This window comes from Hippopotamus amphibius, chromosome 12, assembly GCF_030028045.1.
Source record: "Hippopotamus amphibius kiboko isolate mHipAmp2 chromosome 12, mHipAmp2.hap2, whole genome shotgun sequence".
Taxonomy (NCBI): domain Eukaryota; kingdom Metazoa; phylum Chordata; class Mammalia; order Artiodactyla; family Hippopotamidae; genus Hippopotamus; species Hippopotamus amphibius.
The window spans coordinates 90220007-90243023 of record NC_080197.1 but is presented as its reverse complement, the minus strand read 5'-3'; the positions used below and the strand labels follow the sequence as shown (position 1 = coordinate 90243023).

At 36.7% G+C, this 23017-nt stretch overlaps 1 protein-coding gene across 6 annotated transcripts in view; it reads right to left on the bottom strand.

The window, feature by feature from the left end:
• Positions 1-23017, bottom strand: part of SLC38A4 (solute carrier family 38 member 4) — a 66167-nt gene that overhangs the window by 19252 nt on the left and 23898 nt on the right. For 4 of the 6 annotated variants that reach the window (XM_057702998.1, XM_057703001.1, XM_057703002.1 and 1 more), the window contains 4 exons: positions 8079-8308; positions 3549-3639; positions 2914-3029; positions 334-407 (listed from right to left, as the gene is read on the bottom strand). In XM_057702998.1, coding sequence (XP_057558981.1) covers positions 334-407; positions 2914-3029; positions 3549-3639; positions 8079-8197 — 400 coding nt within the window. In that variant the 5' untranslated portion in view covers positions 8198-8308. Of the gene's footprint in view, positions 1-333; positions 408-2913; positions 3254-3548; positions 3640-8078; positions 8309-19051; positions 19121-23017 lie in introns of those variants that run through there. The other 2 variants (XM_057702997.1, XM_057703003.1) reach the window with 2 other exon arrangements.

Genomic DNA, 23017 nt, shown 5'->3' with positions numbered 1-23017 from the left:
CAATCTCAAAAGCCATTACAAAATATGGTAAATGTTCTCCAAACAAGAAGTGATGCCTTCATTCATCTTGACTTCATGCAGCATGTCAGAACTGTTATTTCTATCATCCACCAAAAGTCTTTTTGTCTATTTGGCTTGAACCTGAGCAGGTTGACTTTCATTTGTTTCCCTTGCCCAGATAACTAAAAACATGGAGAGATACCATGTGACTGGGGTTAGAAGAAAAGGAAATGTAGAATTGACTAGCATCATCCTACAGGTATGGAGCTAGAGACCGAAGTACCCTTGAAGGAGAATCAAAATACCATGTCTTAGGTCTAAGGAGTAGCATACCTCCTTCCTTGGCGGTCTTTAATAAAAGATGAACTGAATAGAGAGAGAGGATTGCCACGGCAAGCAACATGATTCTGTGAAGGGAACAGAGAGGAGAAAATTAAGTTTCTCTAAAAATTAAGACATAATAATATTAGATGTTACAATACCTTATTACACTGGTCTTTTCAATCATTAACTTTCCAAGGGTCTGTGGATTTGGGGGGAAGATGAAAAATTCTTTTCAGAACTCCGCGAATGTCCTTTAATGTCCCAGAAATGGAATTGGCTTTATTTTATGGGCCAAAACATGCTGCTGGAAGTCCCTAACACGCCTTTTTTAGTGTTACCCAATAATAGAATCTGGTTTATAGCTCAGATGGTAAAGGCACAGCAAAATTAGCAAATACGCAGCCTATGAGTATATGTACACCATAGTTGCATGATTTTCCCATGAATATTTATAATTAAAGGGCTATTCAGTGACATGACTAAACATTGATCTAAAATCTAGACATATAGAAGCCAAGGAAAATTCTGAGCTCCGATACTACTGAGTCTGCGTATTAGATGACAGTGATCAGATGTGTGAACCAGAGGGGCTGGCAATTGCCTGTGTAATAGAGAAAACAGAGAAAGGTAAGTCTAAGGTGCAGGGAAACATCCGTTGTATTCAGAACAAATCATTTCTGGTTCAGGACTCTCCACACGTCCACAAGCATATATGGTTTCTTTATGTATACAGTGATTAATGCTTCTCCAAAAACAAGAATTGGACAGCAAAAATAAAGAATGTAGGTAGAAGCGTCTATATAATAAATTAAGGTGCAATACTAAACTTTACCTGAAATTTAAAAAAAAATCTTATTCTTTGTTTAATGTGATGAGAGCACACTAGACATTCTTCCTAGAATGTATCTAATTCTTTGGTAATTCCGGGGGAAGCCAATGTTGCAAATGCAGATTTAGACCACGAGTTACATATGTTATAACTATTCTAGCTCTATTGTGCCATTATTTTTCACAAAAATATATTCACCACAACTGTTTAACCAATGTCTTATTCAAATATTTTCCCCAATACCTTATAAATTGACCTGTTTTTAAAGAATTATGTAATTCAGATTATATAATTTTGTTCCTTGGAAAAATAATGAGCATACCCTGTATTGTATACATAGCCCTGCTTTGGCAGAAAATACTAAAAGTAACACCAATGAAATTCTGTGTCAGTTGTTGGGAATTAAGGGAGATTGCTGAAGTCCAGTTTGGGCTACTTGGACACACAAAACACATCCCATGATATCTAGTAACATGGCTTAGAAAAGTAAAGTTGATATAAAAACCCATTCAGCTAAAAATATGATACTTAACAGTTCAATCAAAGCACTGACACACTATTAATATTTATAGTCCAGCCTGATCCTTAATCCTCAAATAGCTGGGTGATTACCTAATCATAAGTGATGTTCAGAACACAAATAGCATATATTTATAATATGCATGTTGCATTCTTAGACAGTTATTTAAGATTCCAGCATTGCATCAGGGATTGTGATCTGCATTCGTACTGATGCCTGACTAACATTAGACTTCATTCTTCTGAAGCATTTCACTTGCTGCCAACTGTGTCTTTTAAAATACCAGGCTGTACGTAATGCACAAATGTCTGCGACTGTCTGTCACAGATAATGCGGTGTCTATCCTCCAGGTCAGCTCTGTGACGCTGCTGTACCACTAGGCAGCATTTGACCAAGTCTGGATAAAGTGCATTGGTTTAGGAATAAACTCTGGCCACTCTGTAAAACTTCCCCATGCCAGGTACGGTTACTAGGTCTTGGGGATACAGACGTGCTATGAGTGAAAACAGACATGGGCTCGACCCTCTGGAGATGATAGTCTAGGAAGGGAAAGAGACATTAACCAAATGAACCAGACAACTGCACTAAAATATTAACACTGTGGTGAGTGTATAATAAGGTGGTTTGTCCCAGTCATGGAGATTGGGGGAAGGCATAACTGAGGTGAGGCTGAGCTGAGTTATGAGAAGTTAACTAGATGAAGAGGAAAGGGAAGAAGGTTCCAAGATCACGTGCAAAGGCCCTGTGGTGAGAGGGAATGGCACCTTCATGGGATGAGGAGAAGGCCACTGTGCCCAGTGTATCTGGCATATAGGGGGCATGAGGTGGGGCCAAGGCATACAGGACTCTGCATGTCTGGTTTGGGATGGAATCTTTTTCCTAAGAGTGTGATAAAGTCAGATTCACTCCTGGGAAAGATATTTTTAACTATGAAACACCAAATTACTTGACAATGAATTACTTTGTAAAATGGTTTCTATGTACTGGTAGGGCTACTCCAGCATACTGTGGGGGTCAAGCACATACACTTTCTGCTGTTTGGTTAGGGACGGCTGGTTGAATAAGTACCATGATTAGACGGCTCTGAGTATTTCTTGTTGCCATTATTGAAAAGGAAGAGACTATGCTAATATTTTTTCAGATTATTCCTATTCACAAAGATCAAATTTCAGATTATTAATTGAAAGAGCACCAGGTATGCACAGGCTTTGAACCAATGTAGCTATGTCCATTCACTTACATGAAAAGGATGATCCCTGTGTTGGCCATGGCATAGGACAGGCCCAGGATTCCACTGCCCATGATGGCATTACTCAGGTTGAATGAAGACATTCCAAAGGAGGTGGTTCCAGGATGCTTGAAGAAAAGGGATGCTTGATAAGCAAATATTTGCCAAAGGTTGAGCTTTTTTTTTTTTTTTTTTTTTTGGATTATTCTTATCCCACATTACCTTTACTGGAGGAGACTACCATCCAATATTGAAGATTAAGATAACATCGCAGTGATGTAAAAGCCATGACTCAACTTCAATAAAAGCATGTCATTTTCAATGGAATATAGTGCTTGGTTTCAGCAGGGGTCTCAGGAAAAAATAGAAAAATACCGGTAGAGTAACATGAAAAAGGGAAAGCTTGTATGATTACAGATTACATTTGGGTTAGAGAGATTTCTCCAGAAAACAAATTTCATAAATGATTTATGCAGCCATATGGCGAAGAGGAAAAACAAGCCCTTATTCCAGTAAGGGCCTGAATAAACACAGAATGTGCTGATCAAGGCTTGGAAAATTTCAGTCACATTGTTTTCCCACAGAGACCCAGGTAGATCAGACACCCTCAAGTCCTGTTTACTGCCTGAAAGCCGAGAGTCACTTACATGTTCATCGTCATAATCTGCCAGCTTCTTTTCCCCCAAAAATCCATTTGTCAGGAACTTCTGACTTTCAGCATCTTCATTAGCAAATTGACTGAACACACAGAGACACAAACAGGAAAAGAAGACAGTAAAAACATCTAGTAAATGTTTTTGGATTAGAGTTTTGAATTACAGTTATGTTTCAGGTGATCTAAGTCACTGAATTAGGGGAGGAGGAATAAGACACTCAAACCTTTTTTTCTTCTTCTCCTCTTCGTACTAGTGTTCCTTCCAGACCAATGACTGAGCCCCATTTATGAATATACTTTGGGAGGGAGGGAGGAAGTTATGAAGGAAGAAAACTTTTTTTAGTTGGGATTTTTTTAAGCCACATTTCTCCTTCCCACATTGACTATGCCGTTTCAAGCCCTCCCAAAGAAAGGGAACAGATTAGTGACTGAGTTTTCTCAACTGCTAACACACCATGATCAGAGGATCTTGGTAATTCAAGAAATATTTATTAAGTGCCTTGGCACTGTGATCCTGTATCACTGGATGCTCAAATGTCCTTGTGCAAGAAACTTCCATGACTCTGCTCTAAATATGCAGCAACTATGGCTCAGAAAATTGAGGTAGCATGCCCAGACCCACCAGATCCCAGGTCTATGATCTCCCACAGCGCCTTGCAGTCCTGGGCAGGGCCCTGTAGCTGGCATTTTCCTCTTTTTTGGCTCCACCTTTTTATAAAAATATCCCTTGCTGGAAAGAAGTTCAGAGGTAGCTCTGTGTTGTGTTTGGTTGTATGTGTGTGTATGTGTGTATTTTAATTACTTTGAAAATGTAGTCAGATTGTTAGACAATGAATGAAACTAAGAAAAACATTAAAGAAACCCAGTCAATTAGTAGGAGAAAAACTCTAAAGAAACCCAATGAATTAGTAGAAGAGTTGGGAGGATTTAAGATGCAGGATTAAAGCGCAGGACTTTAAGATGTCGCTATTGATGGAACATTGTGACTGTGGTCTATTTGGTACAGGCTGGAAGCTGCACATCCCATGACAGTACTGGTTGGGAACTGGAACTCTAGGCCAGAGGTTTTGAGGGTACAGATCTAGTACCAGCCACATTTCCAGAGAACTGACTAGTGAGTCCAGCTGCCACCACTGCATTTTGATGCTGTAAAATATCACACGGGCTTTCTTTGTGTTATAGGAAATGCTCAAATATGCATGATTCTTAAAAGTGTTTTATAATTAGACAGATTGCAGTTTTGAGGGCATTTCTTACATGAGAGAGTAAGATAAAATGATTGAAGAGTGTTTTATTAAAATAATTCTTAGAAACAAAAAAGGGGAAAATTATTATTATAGATTTGTACAAACTATCTTTTATAACAGAAGATAATCCTGAAAATATCTTATGAGAAAGAGGGATAATAAGGTTACTTTTTGAGAATAGAGAACAATATAAAGCGTAGATAGAACCAGCAAACAAAATCACAAAGTTTTATATACTTTTCTAAAACCCAAGAAGTGGGTTTTCTTGAACAACATGCTGTACAAGTTAGGAACATTTCCTGTCATTTTTCTTCTGTTTCTCAAAAGACGCATAATGCCCTCAGATGCTGCCTTCTCCCATCTCTGCACTCCCCCCCTCCCTTTTGTGCTTTATTTTAACAGTCTGTAGTTAATACACTTGCTATGTGGAGACTGGTACATCATGTTCATGGTTGGAAACGGGAACAGCAAGATGAAATAAAGCCCCAGACTTGCCTGGCAGTCCAGTGGCTTAGACTCCGTGCTCCCAATGCAGGGGGTTGGGGTTTGATCCCTGGTCAGGGAACTAGGTCCCACATGCCACAACTAGGTGTTTGCATGCCATAACTAACAGTTCTGCGTGCTGAAACTAAAACATCCCGTGTGCCTCATGAAGATCCTGCATGCAGCAATGAAGATCCCACACGCCACAACTAAGACCCGGCACAGCCAAATAAATATTAAAAAAATAAGTACTAATAAGAATAAATTTAAAAGAGCTACCAAAAAAAAGAAATGAAGCCCAAAATGGGCCTAACGATTATAAAAACAAAAATGTCGTCCAGATTTAAACTCTGGAAGGTCCAATATTCTATTTTTTACCTTTATCAATAAGCTAGAATCCTTTAGTCTGGAGTAATTTAAAAATTTTTAAATGTGAAAGTAAATAGACTTTCTCCTTTGAGGCATTTGCATGTTCTTATTTTGGCATGAGATGAGTTGTCATAAAACATGCCAAGATCATATAAAATATAAGAGAAATGTCCCCAGTGTCTTCAACGCTTACTTAATACCAAACCCAGCACATATTGAAAACGTAAGTATAATGATTCCAAATAAATGTATTATGCTGAACTTCTCCCAAAATTTACATTTAAGAGATCAATCCAAACCAAACATAAACAAAACCCATCTTTTTAAAGGGATTATACAGTTGCAAAATAACAACCCACTTGAGTCAGGAGTTATAAGCTAGGTCACTGTAAGTGTTCCAGAACACATTGTCTGAAGCTAAAGAAAGCATTCTTTCTCTTTCCATGATGGCTTTCAGAGGAACAAATTGAATGACTGTAGGACTGTTCTTAGGACCATGTCCCTTTCAGCTCTGCCACCTACACAGAGCTCATGTCTGTGTGCAACCTTCTCAGAAAAAAAAGAGCCCTCAGATATAATCAATTTCCTGAGGATGATGAAGTGGAGGAGAAAAAATAATTTACTGACTGAGTATCATCTATCTCAAAGGTTTTAATCCTCAGCAAAGTAGGTGTTGGTTTGCCATTCTGCATTTTCCACAGAAGCTCAAAGAAGATAAATGTCTTCTACAAAGTCAGGCGACTCCTCTGAAGATTCCAAAACCCTGGTTCTACCACATTGTGGCTCCTCAAGAGTCACCCAACTTAGAAAGCATCATGTTGACATCTCCACGGCCTCTCTTGTAAAATAACACTAACGTTTACTACGCTGGCTTCTTGGAGGAATAATAGCGCTTCCCCCCCGACACCTTTCCTGGATGTTGTGAATGAAATAAGACGTCCTGGTTTGAGGATAATATTCTCTGCCTCAGACCCAGATTTGGTCAAAAATTCACTTCTGAATATCTTAAGTCATAAGTAATTTGTGTTATATAATATTTTGTGAGAAATTAATAAACTTATCAAATAACTGTTATGCAGCTGGTATGTACCAGGCAGTGGCATTAACCTGCTGTAGTGGCATCATGAACATCTGGATAGGGAGAGGGTGCACAAAGCAGGAGGTGGTCACTTCTAACTGGGAGAAGGCTTCATAGGAGACCTGACATTGAGTTGAGTCTTGAAAGATGAGTGCGGTTAACAGAGAAAAAGGGGAAGGTAGTGGCTAATACTAAAAAAGGGCATTCCAGGCAGGCAGAGCAGAGTGGATGAAGGAACAGGAGCTCTGAGTGGCTCAACAAGGCTAGAAAAGAGCACATAAACAGGGAACAGGGCAAGAGATGGACAGGAAAGCTAGATAAGGGCCAGATCATGAAAGGCCTTATACGCCAAGCAATGTGTAGCCTAATCTTTCTCTTGTAGCTGATGGGGAACCACTGAAAGGGTTTACCCTGGAATGGAACATGAGTCAATTTGCAATTGTAAGAGATTACTCTTGCAAGGGATGTGGAGGGCTAGTTGGAAGAGAGCAAAATGTAAGACAGGGAGACGAATCAGGGCTGTTCTAGTAGATAGGTGACAGATGAGGAGGGCCTAAAGTAAGATGGCAATAGACTGGATACAGACAAGTGGATGGATTTGAAACACAAATGAGGTATAACCAACTGCATATAGTCAAACAGTGGACATGCAGTTTGGGGGAAGGGATGAGTCAAAGTTGACACCAAAGGTCCTTTGATTAAGTTGCTGAATGAGAGTGATGACCGTCACCAACATGGAATTGATGAAGGAGGAGAAAATTTTGAAGGGGATGACAGGAGTTGAATATTAGACATTACGCATTTGACTTTATCAATGAGGCAGTTCAGACACATGAGTTATCCAGTAGAGATGTATAGTAAACAGTTGGATGTATGATCTGAAGCTCAGTTGAGAAGTCTAACAAGCTGAAGCTATGGCATATGTTCAGTGGGTGAAGCCAGGATGGTTGTGAATGAGCTTGCTCATAGGACACTTTTAGCTGGAGAAGAATCTCTGCAGAACTCTGGAAATGGAGCAACCCTTACAGTCAGAGGAAGAGGAGTCTGAGAGAATAGTCCAAAAGGTAAGAGAAGTGATAGGCTAATATAATTTAAATTATTCTATGTTATTAATAGGGACAAGAACACTATAACTTCAATTCTAAATTAATCACACAAAGGAATGACATACAATTATGATATACTAATATGTATTTTAGAATCAGAGAGTTGATGTGTTAACATCAAAGTCATTGCTATCTTTCAAATAGGTAATAAATCCATTTCTTCCCAATTAAAAACCTTGTTTTGCATGTCCATAAACTTCTCTTATTTTTCATGGAACCTGGTCATTTTAACCCCATACCTGCTCATGGCTGCCTTTTCTAAAGTTCCCATCCCGGTGTAGCTATCTCGAATACTTTCTCCACTGATGCTCTCATCGTCAGGTTCAATGTTGACATTGCTCAGTTCCATGGGATCCATTTGAGCTGTCAGCGCTTTCTTGTCCACACACAAGCTCCTTCAGTGTAAACAAGATACTGTACCTTCAGCTTGAGGCTCTTCTACTTGGCGTTATGTTCAGAACACTCCGTTCTGCAAACAGAACACAAAATAAATCATTAAAATTTTATTTAAATTAGATAAATAAACACGAATCACCTATTTGTCTATGTTCTATGTAAAAACATGAAAAGGAAGTAAACTCCTGAAAACTTCAAATAAGGATGTTCCCAAAGGTTCCATTACCCAATACAAAAAAAAAAAAAAGAAAATGGAAGAGAAAAAGGAAAATTGTTAATAAATTGCCAAATCAGCAGGTATTTATAGAATGCCTATCAATGGCAGGTGCTTTGCAAGTCACTGAAGGAAGAAAAAAAATAAATCTTAAGACATGGCAGCAGTCTTCAAGAAGCTTTTGCTATTTGTAACTAGATTGCATGACTTAAAGAGGCAACACAGTAAACTGTTGATAAAGGAAGATCTGCCAAGGCAGAATCTACCAGTATCTCAACCAGCAGTAACACAGAAAATTACTGCTTTAATTCATTAATTGGGCATGAAAGAATTAACACCACCAAAATGCTTCATAACATGCAACATAGGGAGGATCAGGCTCAGGGAGCCACTTTCCAGGCACTTGGATCATGAAGCCAAAGCTAAGAATAGTAACAACAGCAAGTACAGGTTTATCTTTGAATGCATCTCAGTCACCATCTAGATAAAGCTGAAATGCATTTTAACAAGAAAAGGATCCAGCTTTAAGGCTCTGCTCTGCCTTTAATTCACTGGATTTCAGCACAAGTTATTTAACTTTTTTTTTTTTTTTACCTCATTTTCCTCAGTTGTAAAGTGAAAAGGGGTGGACTGGCACTGTGTTGAAAAAATGCTTTGAACCCATTAGTGTTAATGTTCTGAAATTTTTACTATTGAAATTCTTGTTGAATCATTATATTGGGAGAAACACTATTGCTCTTGGAAGGGATGGTTCTGGAACATGCACTACCTATTTGGTAAGGAAATCCTGAGCAGAGAAATGAACATAAAAATTGCTCTAGAACTCATGGAGTTCATAAATCCCCTCACAAATATGAAACAGCCATGTGAGAATGCCTCCACAATCCAGTGCTGCAGCAGCACATCTGTGGAAGACAACTCACACTCAAGATGGGTTCACACCCCAAATCACAAAAGTTACAAATCACACATGGAAATTCATTACGAGTGTCAGTAGGCAGAAGAAATAATAAGGTTCGCACCTGAGTGACTACAAACTGCAAGTAATTTAAAATGGACTTTAAAATTAATATTATAAAAAGTAATAAAAATTTCAAAATAAGAAATAACAGATTAAGAACCCTGTAAAAAAAAAAAAAAAAAGATCAGGCTGGTTTGAGAAACAGCCAAAGAAAGAATTCTAAAAATAAAATATATAGGTATATATAAAAAACTCAGCTGAAGGGAGAGTAATGAAACTGGAAGATAGATCAGTGGAAATCACTCAGACTATGTCACAAAGAAGTTAAGAGACATGGGGAAGAAAAACAAGAAAAAGAAGTTTAAACATACCCTAATACTTATTCTAATATGAGAGAATTAGGAGACTAAGGAGAGACAAAATGGACATAGTGGCAAAGAATTGTTGGGAACTAAAGAAAGATAGCAGTTCTCAGAATTTAAAAAAACACACAGTAAACACACAGTATTTCAAGCAGGAAGAAGCGAAATGAATATATTCATTAATATGGGGTCATGTAAGTGGAAAACATCAAAGACAAAGAAAGAAATCTTAAAAGCACCAGAGAGAATAGAAGTAAGATGCGTACAGTTAAAAGAAAAAATAGAAACTTGAATTACTGAGTACAAAGCCTTCTCTCAGCAACACACAGTATCAGTTTTGCTTCCCAATAGCAATCACTAACAACTGTTTCTGTTTTTAGTTCTTTATTTAAAGTTAGTCATTCTAAACTTAAACTATTCACTAAAACCTCTCTGACTTGATTTATCAACTCCAGACTGACACTTAGGAAGGATAGAAATTGACATACTTCTTTCTATACTCCTAATTCCTTCCCCCACACTCCTAAGTGTTTCAGTTCATAAAATACTCCTACAATGTTGAGATTCATAATGATTTCATCCTATTCTGTAAAACAAATCTCTCATAATTTATGTTAAGGTTGTTTCTGAACACTAAAAATGAATAATCAGCATGTACAACATTATGTTTGTGTAAATAGCATGCCCCAAGAACCAAGTGGTATATCTGACTACACAATAAATGAAATATAATCCTATACTACTAAAACTCTGAAAGCAAATTATCCATACTCTTTTACTTTCTGAATGGCTCCAGCCTCTGGGTCTCATTCAGCTGCCAATGTTTCTCGAATGATATTCTATCTCCTTTCTTTAATTCATTTTGCATTGTGCTGAAATACTGCTTTAAATAACTTTTTTTTCACACAATAGGTCCATGTTTGTAAACAGAATTTCTCAGTTGTTTCATGTTGGAAAATGTCTTTACTTTACCCTCAAACTTTTTTGATTGTTTGAATTCTAGATTCAAAGTCATTTTCTTTCATAATGTTGAAAACATTTGTCTTTTGATTTCTAGCTTCTACTGATGAGTCAGATTCTTATTTCTTTGATTTTTTTCTTCTGGAGGATTTTAGAATTTTCCTCCTCATCACAATCCGAAATTTCTCCAGTATGTAACTAAATGTGAATAGTTTTAAAAATTCATCTTACTCCACACGTGGAGAGCCCATTCATTTAAAAGATTTGTATCTTTCTTCTGATCAGAAAAATGTTCTACTATTTGAAAACTTGTTTCCTCCCTCTAAAACTTGTCTTAGTCATGTATTGGACCTCTTGATCTCTATTGCCAAGATTTTCTCTTTATTTCCCATCTCTGTCTTATTACTCAATATTCAGGGATAGTTCAATGTCCAAAATAACAAATTTGATCTTCAGCTGTGTGACATTATGATGTAACAATAAATATACACTTGGTCTTCATCCTCATTCCTGGCACAGAGCTCCAAATGTAATACAGTAAATTAATATTAGGGTTTTGAAATATTTCATGTTCTTAAAATAGCTCTGGAATGATAAAGGTGTTTTTTGTTGTTGTTATTCACAAGACCCTTTCAACCACACCTGAGTTTATGTTAATGAGGTGACTTCTGTAAAGGCCCTAAAGATGGGGGAATGGTTGCCAGGGGAACTAACCAAGTGATTAGAGAGTTGGGACTTTCAGCCCTACTTCCAAGCACCTAGGAGAGGAGAGGGGGTGGGGCCTAAGTCAGTCTCTAACGGCCAATTATTTAACCAGTCATTCCCAGGTAATGAAGGCTCCATTAATGGAGAGCTTCTGGATTGGTTAGGAGGTGCTGGGATGGTAGCATACCAGGAAAGGGCATGAAAGCTCTGAGCCTCTTCCCTCATACTTTGTCCTACGCATCTCTGCAATGTGGCAGTTCCTGAATTACATCCTTTTATAACAAACCAGTAATCTAGTAAGTGAACTGTTTTCCTGACTTCTGTATGTGATTCTAGAAAACTATCAAATCTGATTTATAGCTGGCTGGCCAGAAGTACAGGGGGTCTAGGCTTGCCATTGCATCTGAAGAGGAGGCAGTCTTGTGGGGCTGAGCCCTTAACCTGTGGGATCTGATGCTGACTCCAGGAAATAGTGTCAGAATTGACTGAATTTTAGGACTTCCCGCTGGTGTGGGAGAATTGGCTGGTGTGAGAAAAACTCATACTTTTGGTATCAGAAGAAAGTATTGAGGGTAGAGTAGAAAAACATTGTTTACTTTTAAGCTGTACTCATTTTATTTTTCAACCTGTCTATTAATTATTTTTCACAATCATGTTTTTTTAATTTCTGATCATTTGTTTATTCTCTTCCTCTTTTCATAACATCTTTTTTTGTTTTACAGGTGCAGTATTTATGCAAACGTTTCTAAGGCTATTGATTAGAAATTTCCAAAAGCTCTTTTTGTTCCCTAAATGATGTATTTTTTTCTGGAGTTTTCTGTTTGTTCATCTTGGCCCTTCTCTTCCACTTGCCTGCTTTTCCTTAAATTCTTAGCGATCCTAGGTTGTCTATTCATATTTATGAATGAAGAGTATATTGGTTACCTTAGAAAGCTAGTATTTGGGCTTTCTCTGAAATCTTACAGGCTCATTCCACTGATGAGTTCCTCCCTTGTAGGTCCTGTGTAAGTGGCTTCAGTACAGCCAGTCTTTCTGTAGAGCATCTGGGACCCCACTCCCAGACACAGCTAGCTTTGCAGGCAAGGTTCCTCTGGGAACAAACTCAGTGGTGTATTTTCCTCTTGGTGGAGCTTCCATTTCTGCTTATTATCCCTCTTTGCCTACTGTGGAGGCCCTAATATCTATTCTAGAGTCCATTCTCAGGCTCTCTTTACAGACTAGATTATAGCCTTATCCTTTGAGCAAAAGAGACAGCCCCAAAGAAGAAGATTCCAAAACCACAGTTCCTTGGTGAACACCTGGTCACTGGCTGCTGGTGATCCACACCTCCTCTTTGTGTATACTGACTTAACTTGGAACTGCTATTAGGCCCCCTCTGAAAAAAGCCCATTTACCTGGTTTACCCTGATTCCTCTTCTCTTTCACAGATTTTCTAGCTCTATCTTCTTTCTAGCTTCTAGGAATTCTTAAAACTTCCATTTGTTAATGACACTGCTATTATTTCACAGAACTTTTGTGGTTTTGTTCCTTTAAGAAGTATCATTTTGTTTGAAGTTTCATTGCTTGAATTCCTCAAGGGTAGGTCCTAAGCACCCCTTGTTCCAATCTACGCCCAAGGCTTCATAAACCAAGGACTCCTCAAGTCACAGCTTTGGCCCAGGCCTCTGCTCTGCTCTCCAGTTCTGTGTGTCCAGTGGCCTGATGTATATACACTTGCATATCTCAAAGGCAGTTTAAATTCAATGTGTCTAAAGTCTAACTTGTGACAGTTCCTCCTTCTTCCAATATTTCCTATCCAAAGAATGTTGTCACCATTTATCCAGTTCCTCAAATCAGAAATGTCAGTCTTCTATTATAATTTTTTTATCCCTGACATCCAGTCCTTTCCAAAGTCTAGTTGACTTTACAAGCAACTAAAGTACTTCTCAAATTATTCTACTTTTTTCCATTTCTTCACCGTCAGTCTTGTCCAAGCTACCATCATTTCTTATATTGTCAATTGCAACAATCATTGATGTTACAATTGATGCCGTGAGTCCTTTCTTGTCTACCCCCTGCCCCACTCATTTTCCACACAACAGCCAGAGTGATATTTTAAAAACAAAACTTAGATCATGTTATTTATTTGTGTCAAACCCTCTATTGTCTTCCCTTTATGCTTAGGATAAAGTCTAAAATTCTCAACATGCCCATAATGTTCCACGTGGTCCCTTCACTTCCAACTTTACCTCTTCCGCACTCTCCCCACCTCACTGATCTATCTACTCTGGCCTTCTTTCAGTTTCTAGGACTCCCCAGGTTCTCTCCCAAGCCAGGTCATTTGCGCATTCAGGTCACAGTGCCTGGAATGCTCTCCCCCTCCTGCATTCCAGGATTTGCTTAGTCAACCCCTCTGGGGGATTACAAGAGTATACATGTCGGCAGTCCTGGGGACCTCAGTTAAAGTCTATTTCACAGTGTTTTTATTCATTGGAACCTCACTGATTTCATTCACGTTAAGCCTTGCTAGTCCCAGGATTTAAAAAAAAAAGAGAGAGAGAATATCAAACACTCTTACGGTACTTACTACATGCCAGGGGCTGTTACAAGGGCTTCACATCTATCACCTCATTTAATTTTCACAGCAACCCACTGAGCTAGGTATGATTTTTGTTCTTATTCCTATTTTACAGATGAGATAATGGAGGCCCAGAGAGGTTAAGCATCTTCTATGCTATGCCATCTTTGTGCTGTTGTCTCTACTACAAAGAACTAAAGCCCACACAGGGAACAGAAACTCTGGCTTTGGTGATAAATAAAATTGGGTGTAAGTTTTGACCAAATTACCGATCTTCTGACTTTGTCTTCCCAAGTGCAAAATAAAAATAGTATCATTTACCACAAAGCAGTGTTGTGAGGGTTTAATGATATTATGCATGGCAAAGTTTGGTTTGTAGTAGGTCCTTAATAAATTTAAATCCCTTTTCCCTCTTTCAATTATCAGAATTTAATTGCTGTCTACATCTGCACGCAAATGTATATAGTATTTCATATGCATATCTACACATGCATATAATTTACCATAGGCAGTTAGAGGACCTTACAGTTCTCAAAACTGTCATAAGTTCAACTTGAGGATGGATGATGCCTTAGAGGACTGGGACGGGGAGGGTGGGGGGCAGTCGAGGGAGGGAGGGAATACGGGAATATGTGTATAAATACAGATGATTGAACTTGGTGTACCTCAAAAAAATAATAAATAAAAAAAAAGATTTACTCTCAGCAACTTTTAAATATGCAATACAGTATTAACTACATTACATCCCCATGTTAAAAAAAAAAAGTCATAAACATTGTAGGTAGGTAACTCCTTCACAAATAAGAAAATTGAGACCTAATCTTATGCTATTTTCACCATATATAAAACACTTATTTTATTCTCTTTTGAAGGTGATAAGATAGATAGATAGATAGATCCCATGAAGTATGAAATAGTAGTTTAAGACCTTGGTCTAATCCTAATTTCGGTTCTGGTCAAGGGACATCTTCTCACAGAAGTTGGAACACATTTTCACAGCTCATGTCTTTAGCTCTGAAAATTCTATTACTGGTCTATTTTAAGGGAACAACAGCTAAAAGCACAGTTTGAAAAGAATTAGAACGTTATGAGAAACTAGATACTCTGAATCATTTGCTTGCAGCACAAAGTACATGCTTTAAAGCATTTAGACTACAGAATAATTGCTAAAACTTAATCACATGACTAATCAATATGGAAGGTTTTTTTTGTTTCTTGTTTTTTCAGTTGCGCCATGCAAGGCATGCGTGATCCTAGTTCCCCGACCAGGGATTGAACCCACGTCTCCTGCACTGGAAGCATGGAGTCTTAACCACTGGACTGCCAGAGAAGTCCCAATATGGAAGCATTGTAAAGATGGTATGATGTTTATTTATTCAACAAATACTGAAAATGAAATATGAGCCAGAAACTATGAAAGATAAAGCATGAATAAGATAGAATCCCTGCACCTGATGAATTCTGTTTAGTAGAAAAAACAGATTTTTTGAACAAACTATTATAATTTTTACTTTTTTCTCTGAATAAATACTTATCGAACTAATCAATGAATCACTGCCTGGGGAAACTAGAAAGGAGTCATGCTGGCAAATGCTGTGACTGAAAAAATATACTAATATAATACAACAAAATATTATAATATAATATATTACAGTTTTCATAGTCATAGATTCTCCTGCTGCTCCCCATCTCAGTACATGGCATCTCCAGTCACACAGTTGCTCATGACAGGAATCTGGCTGTCATTATTGACACCTCACTTTCTCTGCCCTGAACTCCCCCCCAACCCACGTTCAATCTATCCCCAGGTCTCATCAATCCTACTTGCAACATTTATTTTAAATTCATCCTCTCCTCTCTCCATGACCATTATGTTATTCCAAATGACTACCTACTAAAGGCCCGAAAATGATATTCTCATCACTTTATAGAATAAAGTCAAATTTCCTAATAAGCTGTAAGGCTCTACAGAGTTTAATCCAGACAGAGCTCTTTAGTCTTATATTGTATCACATCCCCCCTTACTCACTAGATACACTGGACTTCTTTCATTTGTTCATTGCCACCTCAGGACCTTTTAACATGCTGTTCCCTCTGCCTGGAATGCCCTTCCCCACATTCTTAACCCAAGTGACTCCCCAAGTTAACTAAAAGCACCTAAAAATCTCTAAGTGCCACATGGCCAGAGAGGCGCCACATCTAAACTAGATCCCTCATGGAACATGGTCTCCTCTCCCTCACAATACTTAGCACACTTTGCACTTACATTTTTAGTTGTATGATTATTTGATAAATAACCATCTCCTCCATTAGGCAAAAAATTTCATGAAGGTGGGAAAAGAGCCAGGTTTGTAGACTATATACAAATTCCCATCATCTAGCACAGTGCCTGGTAATATGTTCTCCTAAGATCAGGGCAACTTTATATGATCTCCTTTATAGATACAAGTACGCATTCTTATTATAGCTTTATAGATTCATATTTCAAAGTGAAATAGAAATGTTCCCTTCTGGTTCCCAAGAGAAAGAACAGCATTGTTGCACAAAGAATGTTCAAAATTCTTCTAAAAGAAAAAATCATATTTGGCTTGACAGAATGTTCTGTAGTCTAGCCTTTCTCTCCAATGAAGTTAAATTTCTCTGCAAAGGAGAGTTTGCAGAAACTAACTGGATATTCCGGTGCAGTGGTCTTCTCCATTGTCATTTTACTTCACTCATTCATGAGGGTGCAAAATCAAAACTTGAAACAAAAGTATTTGGAACATTATCACCATTTGGATGACTTTGTTTCATCATATTTATTAAGCTCTCTGAATGTCCTAAATAACTGATTCCTTATATCCAATTTCTAGTTGTTAAATATTATGTATAACATTTCTTTATAACATTATTTATAAACATTTATTTTATCTGATAAGTAGAAGTGAAAAGGGAGCTAGCATTTTCCACCATCGCTATTTGTTTTGTCTTTTACGCCAGCCCCATTCTGACGAATCTACTCTGAAATCTAGGTTTAGGTAGCAGATTTTTCCCTTTGGGTGAGTGAGCATGCAGTAGCTGGTTCTACAACTCCTAAAAGCCAAATTATCTTGCATAGAAAGAACTGATTTAAATCCACATCAAAAATATATCTTAGATAAATGCACATAGGTTTGACAATGAAATAAATCCAATATTACCTTTATGTGAAAATTTCTTAAACAATTTCCCCAACAATGCCATTCTAGTCACACGTTGATAGTCAGACAGCTTATTAGCCTATGGCATGATTTCTTACAGAAATTAGCTTCCATAAAAGCATTCACTGTCATTCAGTCTGATGTACAGCTTAGAAGAGAAAGTGCCAATAATAGCAGAACCATATTCACTTGACTACTTCCTATTGCTGGTGCTAGTATTTTAGCACTTTCATTCCCTTCCTCTGCTTAGACACGGCTTAGAAATAACAGCAAGGGAGAACTAGAAAAGTTAAAAGAAATAACCCTATGCTGAGGTCATGTCCCTTTGCTGAGAATATTACATCTTGCTAATATAAGAATAAAAGCAGCCTTTTGATGAGGTATAAAGGACTATTCACAAAATCTGAAGACATTATTTTGCTTACAAATTTTCTAGCTCTGCTTTTAGAAAAAGACATAGATTCTCTAGTCATCTTAAACATTAAGAAATATCTTAAATTCCTGCATAAATTTTAGCTCCTATTTTCCAAAACAGTAGTTTGTTTCCAGAAATGCACAGCAATATGTAGCATATATGATATTAACATAGTGAACTCTTTATGTTATCCATGTTAAAGCATGATATTTAATCATCTGCCATAAACTGTGGATACACTAAGTTCCAAAATATCTACATTCTACATAATAGATACTGAACCACCCCCAGAGGTACTTTTTTCTTCTGAAAATAAATTATTTCGCTCTCTTTAAAGTAACTCACATATTAAAAATAATAGCTTCAATAACCCATAAAGCACACTGTATAACATGGTTAAAGAAAACTTAAGAGTTTAGCTCTCAAAACTACATTTCTCAGTACTTAAATGTTACTGATGTACTTTTTGGAGTATAAATATACAGACTTTCCAGAAAATCCCCAAACATTATCTAAATATAAATCTGAACAAATGGAAGATCTTGGCCTGTAAAATAAATGGTGATCTTTTCTAAGAAACATACCTAAATTTCTTTAGTTTGTCAAAAATAAAACTTCTTTCAGCCAATAAGTCGTCCATGAATATGATATATATCATCTTTCAAAAAATTTTTTCACTGAATTATAAAACACTCAGTTTTGCTATCACCTGGGCATTTAATTAAAATAATCACCATACGCTCTGTAGGAAGCTCAAAATACAAGGATACTTAAATCCACTGAGAATTCTCCCCCTGTCCGATTAATAAATTTGAGGAGTACAGCTCTAATTTTTAGATAATTGATTCCAGTCCTTCCAAATCTAAAGTTTTGCTTATACTCTACTCAATGTCTGTTTCTTCTAGTACACTTGCTGTAAAAAATCCTTCTTCACTAAAATGGTTACATAAGAAGACAAGGTAAGACACAACTTTTTTCATTTAACAGTGATGCAGCCCAAATGCTTAGTCTTTCATATCTGGTGCAGTGATGTGATTCTCCTTCTTTGATTAGACTAAGTTTTTGTGTGTGTTTTCAAGGTAAAGAAAATCTTTAATGTTATAACACTGAGAATGCACTTCTCAAACATTATACTTTTTCCTAAGACAAACTGTGTCAACTCTTCACAGTGATTAACCAGGAAACGTAAATAACTAAACACTTGTTACCTGCTGGCTTTACAATGTTTATCTTTTCTATTATCCACCTAAAATTATCTGCAAAAGAAAACTGCAATCAGGATCTGGGTAAATAATTTCAATGCCTGACATTATATTGAATTGATTTTTTTTTTAATGAGGAAAAAAAGTTACCCAAAGAGTATTTTCAAACCTTTTAATTTGTAATAAATAATCAATACCATAAAAATAAGAAAGGAAGCATTATTTTAACACTGCAAATTTTCCTGTAAAAAATAGTTTTACCTTAATTATTTATCCAGTCCTGTGCAATCTTTCTGGAATTGTTTGGAATGGCAGACCCCTGTTGCAGAGTTGACTTATGTGAACCTTTGGGGATCTAGACAATGATTTAAAGACCAGTGGGAGTGAACTAGACAAGCCAATCACCACCACCACCTCATCCTAACACCTCCCTCCGTCCCACTTGCGTCAGCTCTTAAAAAAAAGAGAAGCTAAATCAGTTTACTGTTGTACATTCGGATTAAACGTCAGTTACAACAATTTCTATTTGCTTTTAGAATTTTGGCTTTTATACAACAAAATACTCACTTACTGAAAGTTCTACCTTGATTAGTGTCATTCTGTATCAAGATTCTATAGATTGGTTGACTGATAAATCTAGAAGTGTTCATTTTTCAAGAGGTTTATGAACTGAAGTCAAAGTAAAATAATACCTTAATAATGGAGTCAGACTGCTTAATGAAATATTGTAATCAGAATGCATAGAAAATATTAATTAAATAGCAGAAGAGTTATGTTCTTTTGAACTGTGGACTTTATTCAGAGGAAATGTTATAGAATAACAGACACTTCCAACAGCACCAAGTTATTCAAGGTGCCGTGAGGTTGGAAATCATAAGCCCTTTCAGCCTCTGCTACCATTTCAAAGGCAGTGTGCTGAGAAAGCAAAACAGTGTTTGGAGATTTTAAAGAATTTCTAAACAGACATTTTCTCGCTTTCGAAAAAATCTACTTGGCTTTCCACATATTAAAGGAAGCGTTAAAATGTGTTGGCAAGTAATTCATTTTGTTACGAGAATCTATAAAGCAGACTTAACATTCTGAAAGTGAGGTGAGAAAAAACAGATTAAAAAAATCCATCAAGAATTAACGATTCTTTGCCTTTTTAATATTTATAACATGGATGGACTATCCAGTAACCAATCAGAAGAAATGCTAGATTGCAACAGTTGTGTTCTTTCAAATTATTCTTTGAGTAAGAAATTCTTAAGCTGATGCAGGACATTAAATATTAAATAAAATGTCCAATTAGCCATTTCCCTTTTCCTTTTCAAATGTGCCGATTTGATCTATTAACTTTAACATGGTATGTTTACTTTCATTTGTGTTTTAGTTAGCTGCTTCTTTATTTTTCAGAGTTATCTTGTAGTTTTGTCCGCTTTCAGATGAAAATTTTTATGGTCCAGGGGAAAAATGATAACTAATACACTAATTTTAATTTCAGATAAATTTAAAGAATATTCCTTTTCAAATTACTTCCATTATTTAATTATAATCTCTCCAACGTAGGATTTCCTTCTGTTTGCAAAGTTACCAGATGAGTATAAAATTAAGAAAGCAAAAACCTGCACTAATTGTTAGAAAATGAAATACTTGTATTCTAGTAAAATTCCATTTAACAGTGGAATTCCATTTCATACTGTATCTTCATATAAAATAGGGTAGAGATAAATGTATAAATACCTATAATTTTATCTCTCTTAAAATTTTAAGTTTTGGTTTCCATATTATTCTGATCTTCTTCAAGTTCACATATAATGATAGCAAATTAGCGTGTTGGGTTAAAATTAAAAGTACACATAAGAGACTTCCGTGAAGCATCTTTTATTTCTTTAGAGCGTACTTTAATTGTAAAATTCTTATCACAAAACTTTCCTAACACTGACTCAAAAATCAAATATACACACACAAATACTAATTTGACAAATTTGGCTGAATTAAAATGACTTAAGAACTTTTCTGTTGTTTATTTTCCTCCTAGATATTTGACATGTTTAGACATGTAAAAATTAATGAAGAAATGTCAGGTCTGGTCTTGACAAACTTACAGTAACTCTCCTTTCATAAGGAAAATACAGACTTAAATATTGTAGTTTCGTGTTCTGAATATTTCTTAAAATCATATCATAATGTGATTTCATATATATTTGGTAATAGATCTATTCTCTTTTGTTTTTTAAAACATGCAGATGCTACCTATTCTGTTAGGTTCTGATTTGGTTCAAGTATCAGTGTACAAAGAGGTAATGGACCAGAATATGAACAGACTTTTAAAAAATGAATAAAATTAAAAATAGGTGGGTAGTGAATGATGAAGCAAGTCTGAGCAATGAGATGACAGACACTTTGATCCTTCACATAAGGAATTCATAAAAGTGCCACCGAGAACAAGTATATGAGACCTGGTGGGGCAGGAGTGGTTGCCAGAGGTAACATATGTCCACTTAAAGGGATACCTGGCTTCCCAGACTATAACATAATTAATACTAGCAGAATTGCACCATATGCCCTAGGGCTCCAGAAGATAAAAAGTCCCCAGGGGCTGAGGCCATCCAAGACGACTTCAGAGAGCCTATCGACCTTGAAGAGGGCCTTAAAGTCCAGGTGAGATTCCAATGGGTAGGGAGGAAAGGGAGAGGCCTCCTGGATGCAAAATGCGGACATGTTAAAAGCATATTCTGGCAACAGTGAAAACTAGTCTGGCTGCGGTGGAGACTTTCAGAGCAAAATGGAATAGAATGCAATAGTCCAGGCTGTAAAAGGCATTAAATCTAGGGAACTCAGGTTTTTGTGATCAGGATCTCTTGACAGCTTCTGAAAAAAATCATAGAATCAACAGGGAAGGGATTCAGGTGGGATGATAGAGTGGAGATGGAGATGGGGACAAGAGGGACGCTGAGGAGGTTGACTGAGGCTTGGCTTTGGCGATATCTGCCTGTCTGAAAATAATGGCAGAAAAGAAGGTGGATGGAAAGGATTTAAAGTGGGATAAATGGCAGTTTGACTCTTTCTTGTACCACTGTTCCTACTTATGACTTTCACTAGATAACACATGCTATGAATTTTATGTGATCCTTCTATGAGAAATAAGAAACAGGATCAAATCTTCATATTTCTTTACATAGAAGAAGATAATGTATGGTGGTAACATCCATTTCAACACCCCTCCCATCAATCTGTGACTATCATTTTCAAATAGTACAGAGAAGGTCCTAGAATGTGTATCCCAATATGCTATTTATTAAAAGTACAGAATTGCTGACTCAAAGTAAATTGATTCAGACCATGCCCATTCATTGAGTCAGATTTTTTTCTTGCCCATATTTAAAAGCATTGCCCATCTTGCTTCAAATTTCTACCTTCATTAATGTCTTCAAAGGGAAAGTTCTAGCTGGATAAAGTTAAAATTGGTCAACAATTTAAAAAATATCCCTTAGCCAGACTATCATGGCATTTTGCAATGACTCTGGAAAAGATAACCTTTTGTTCTCATCATGACTATACCCAAATTTCTAATTTTAGTCATGGGACTAAATAATACTTGGAAATACAATGTGGTTATAGCAAAATTGGAAGAAGATGGGTAGAAACAGTAACAACTAGGAAACAAAAATTCCTAATTTTTAATAATTTTATATTGCCTTTGCATCTGTATTCACTTACTGTTTTTGCTCCTACTTCAATTTTCCTTTAGGTCATCTACCTTTTCCCTTGCTTCTGTTTCTTTTTAACTTTTCTGTGTTACACTGTCTTTAAGATGCCTTATTCTCCAAGAAGTTACCTTTTATCATTTCCAGGCTTTAGATCTGTAAACTCAAAATCTAATAAAGTAGAACAGTTTTCAAGATTACAGCTGTCATCCGACAGCCAATATTAGTGCTTCCAAATATGGACAACATGTGCATTAATCCAACAGTTTTTTTTAAATAGTATTGTAGGTAAACGTCTATCTGACCAAGTCACTCCTAGAAACAGAAGACAGTAGCACAACTGCAGTTAGAAACCAGATTTTAATTGCTTCTTTTTAACATAGGATTTACTCTCTGGCTTTTGGGTTTCAGGCTTAGAGTGATGAAGAGCATTTGTGATCTTTTTTGATGTCACTCTTTGGCCCTCCAAATTCTTCACTTCTCTCTCTTAGTATGAATACATGCAAAAAAGGAAAAGAAGAAAAGCCATACAGAAATG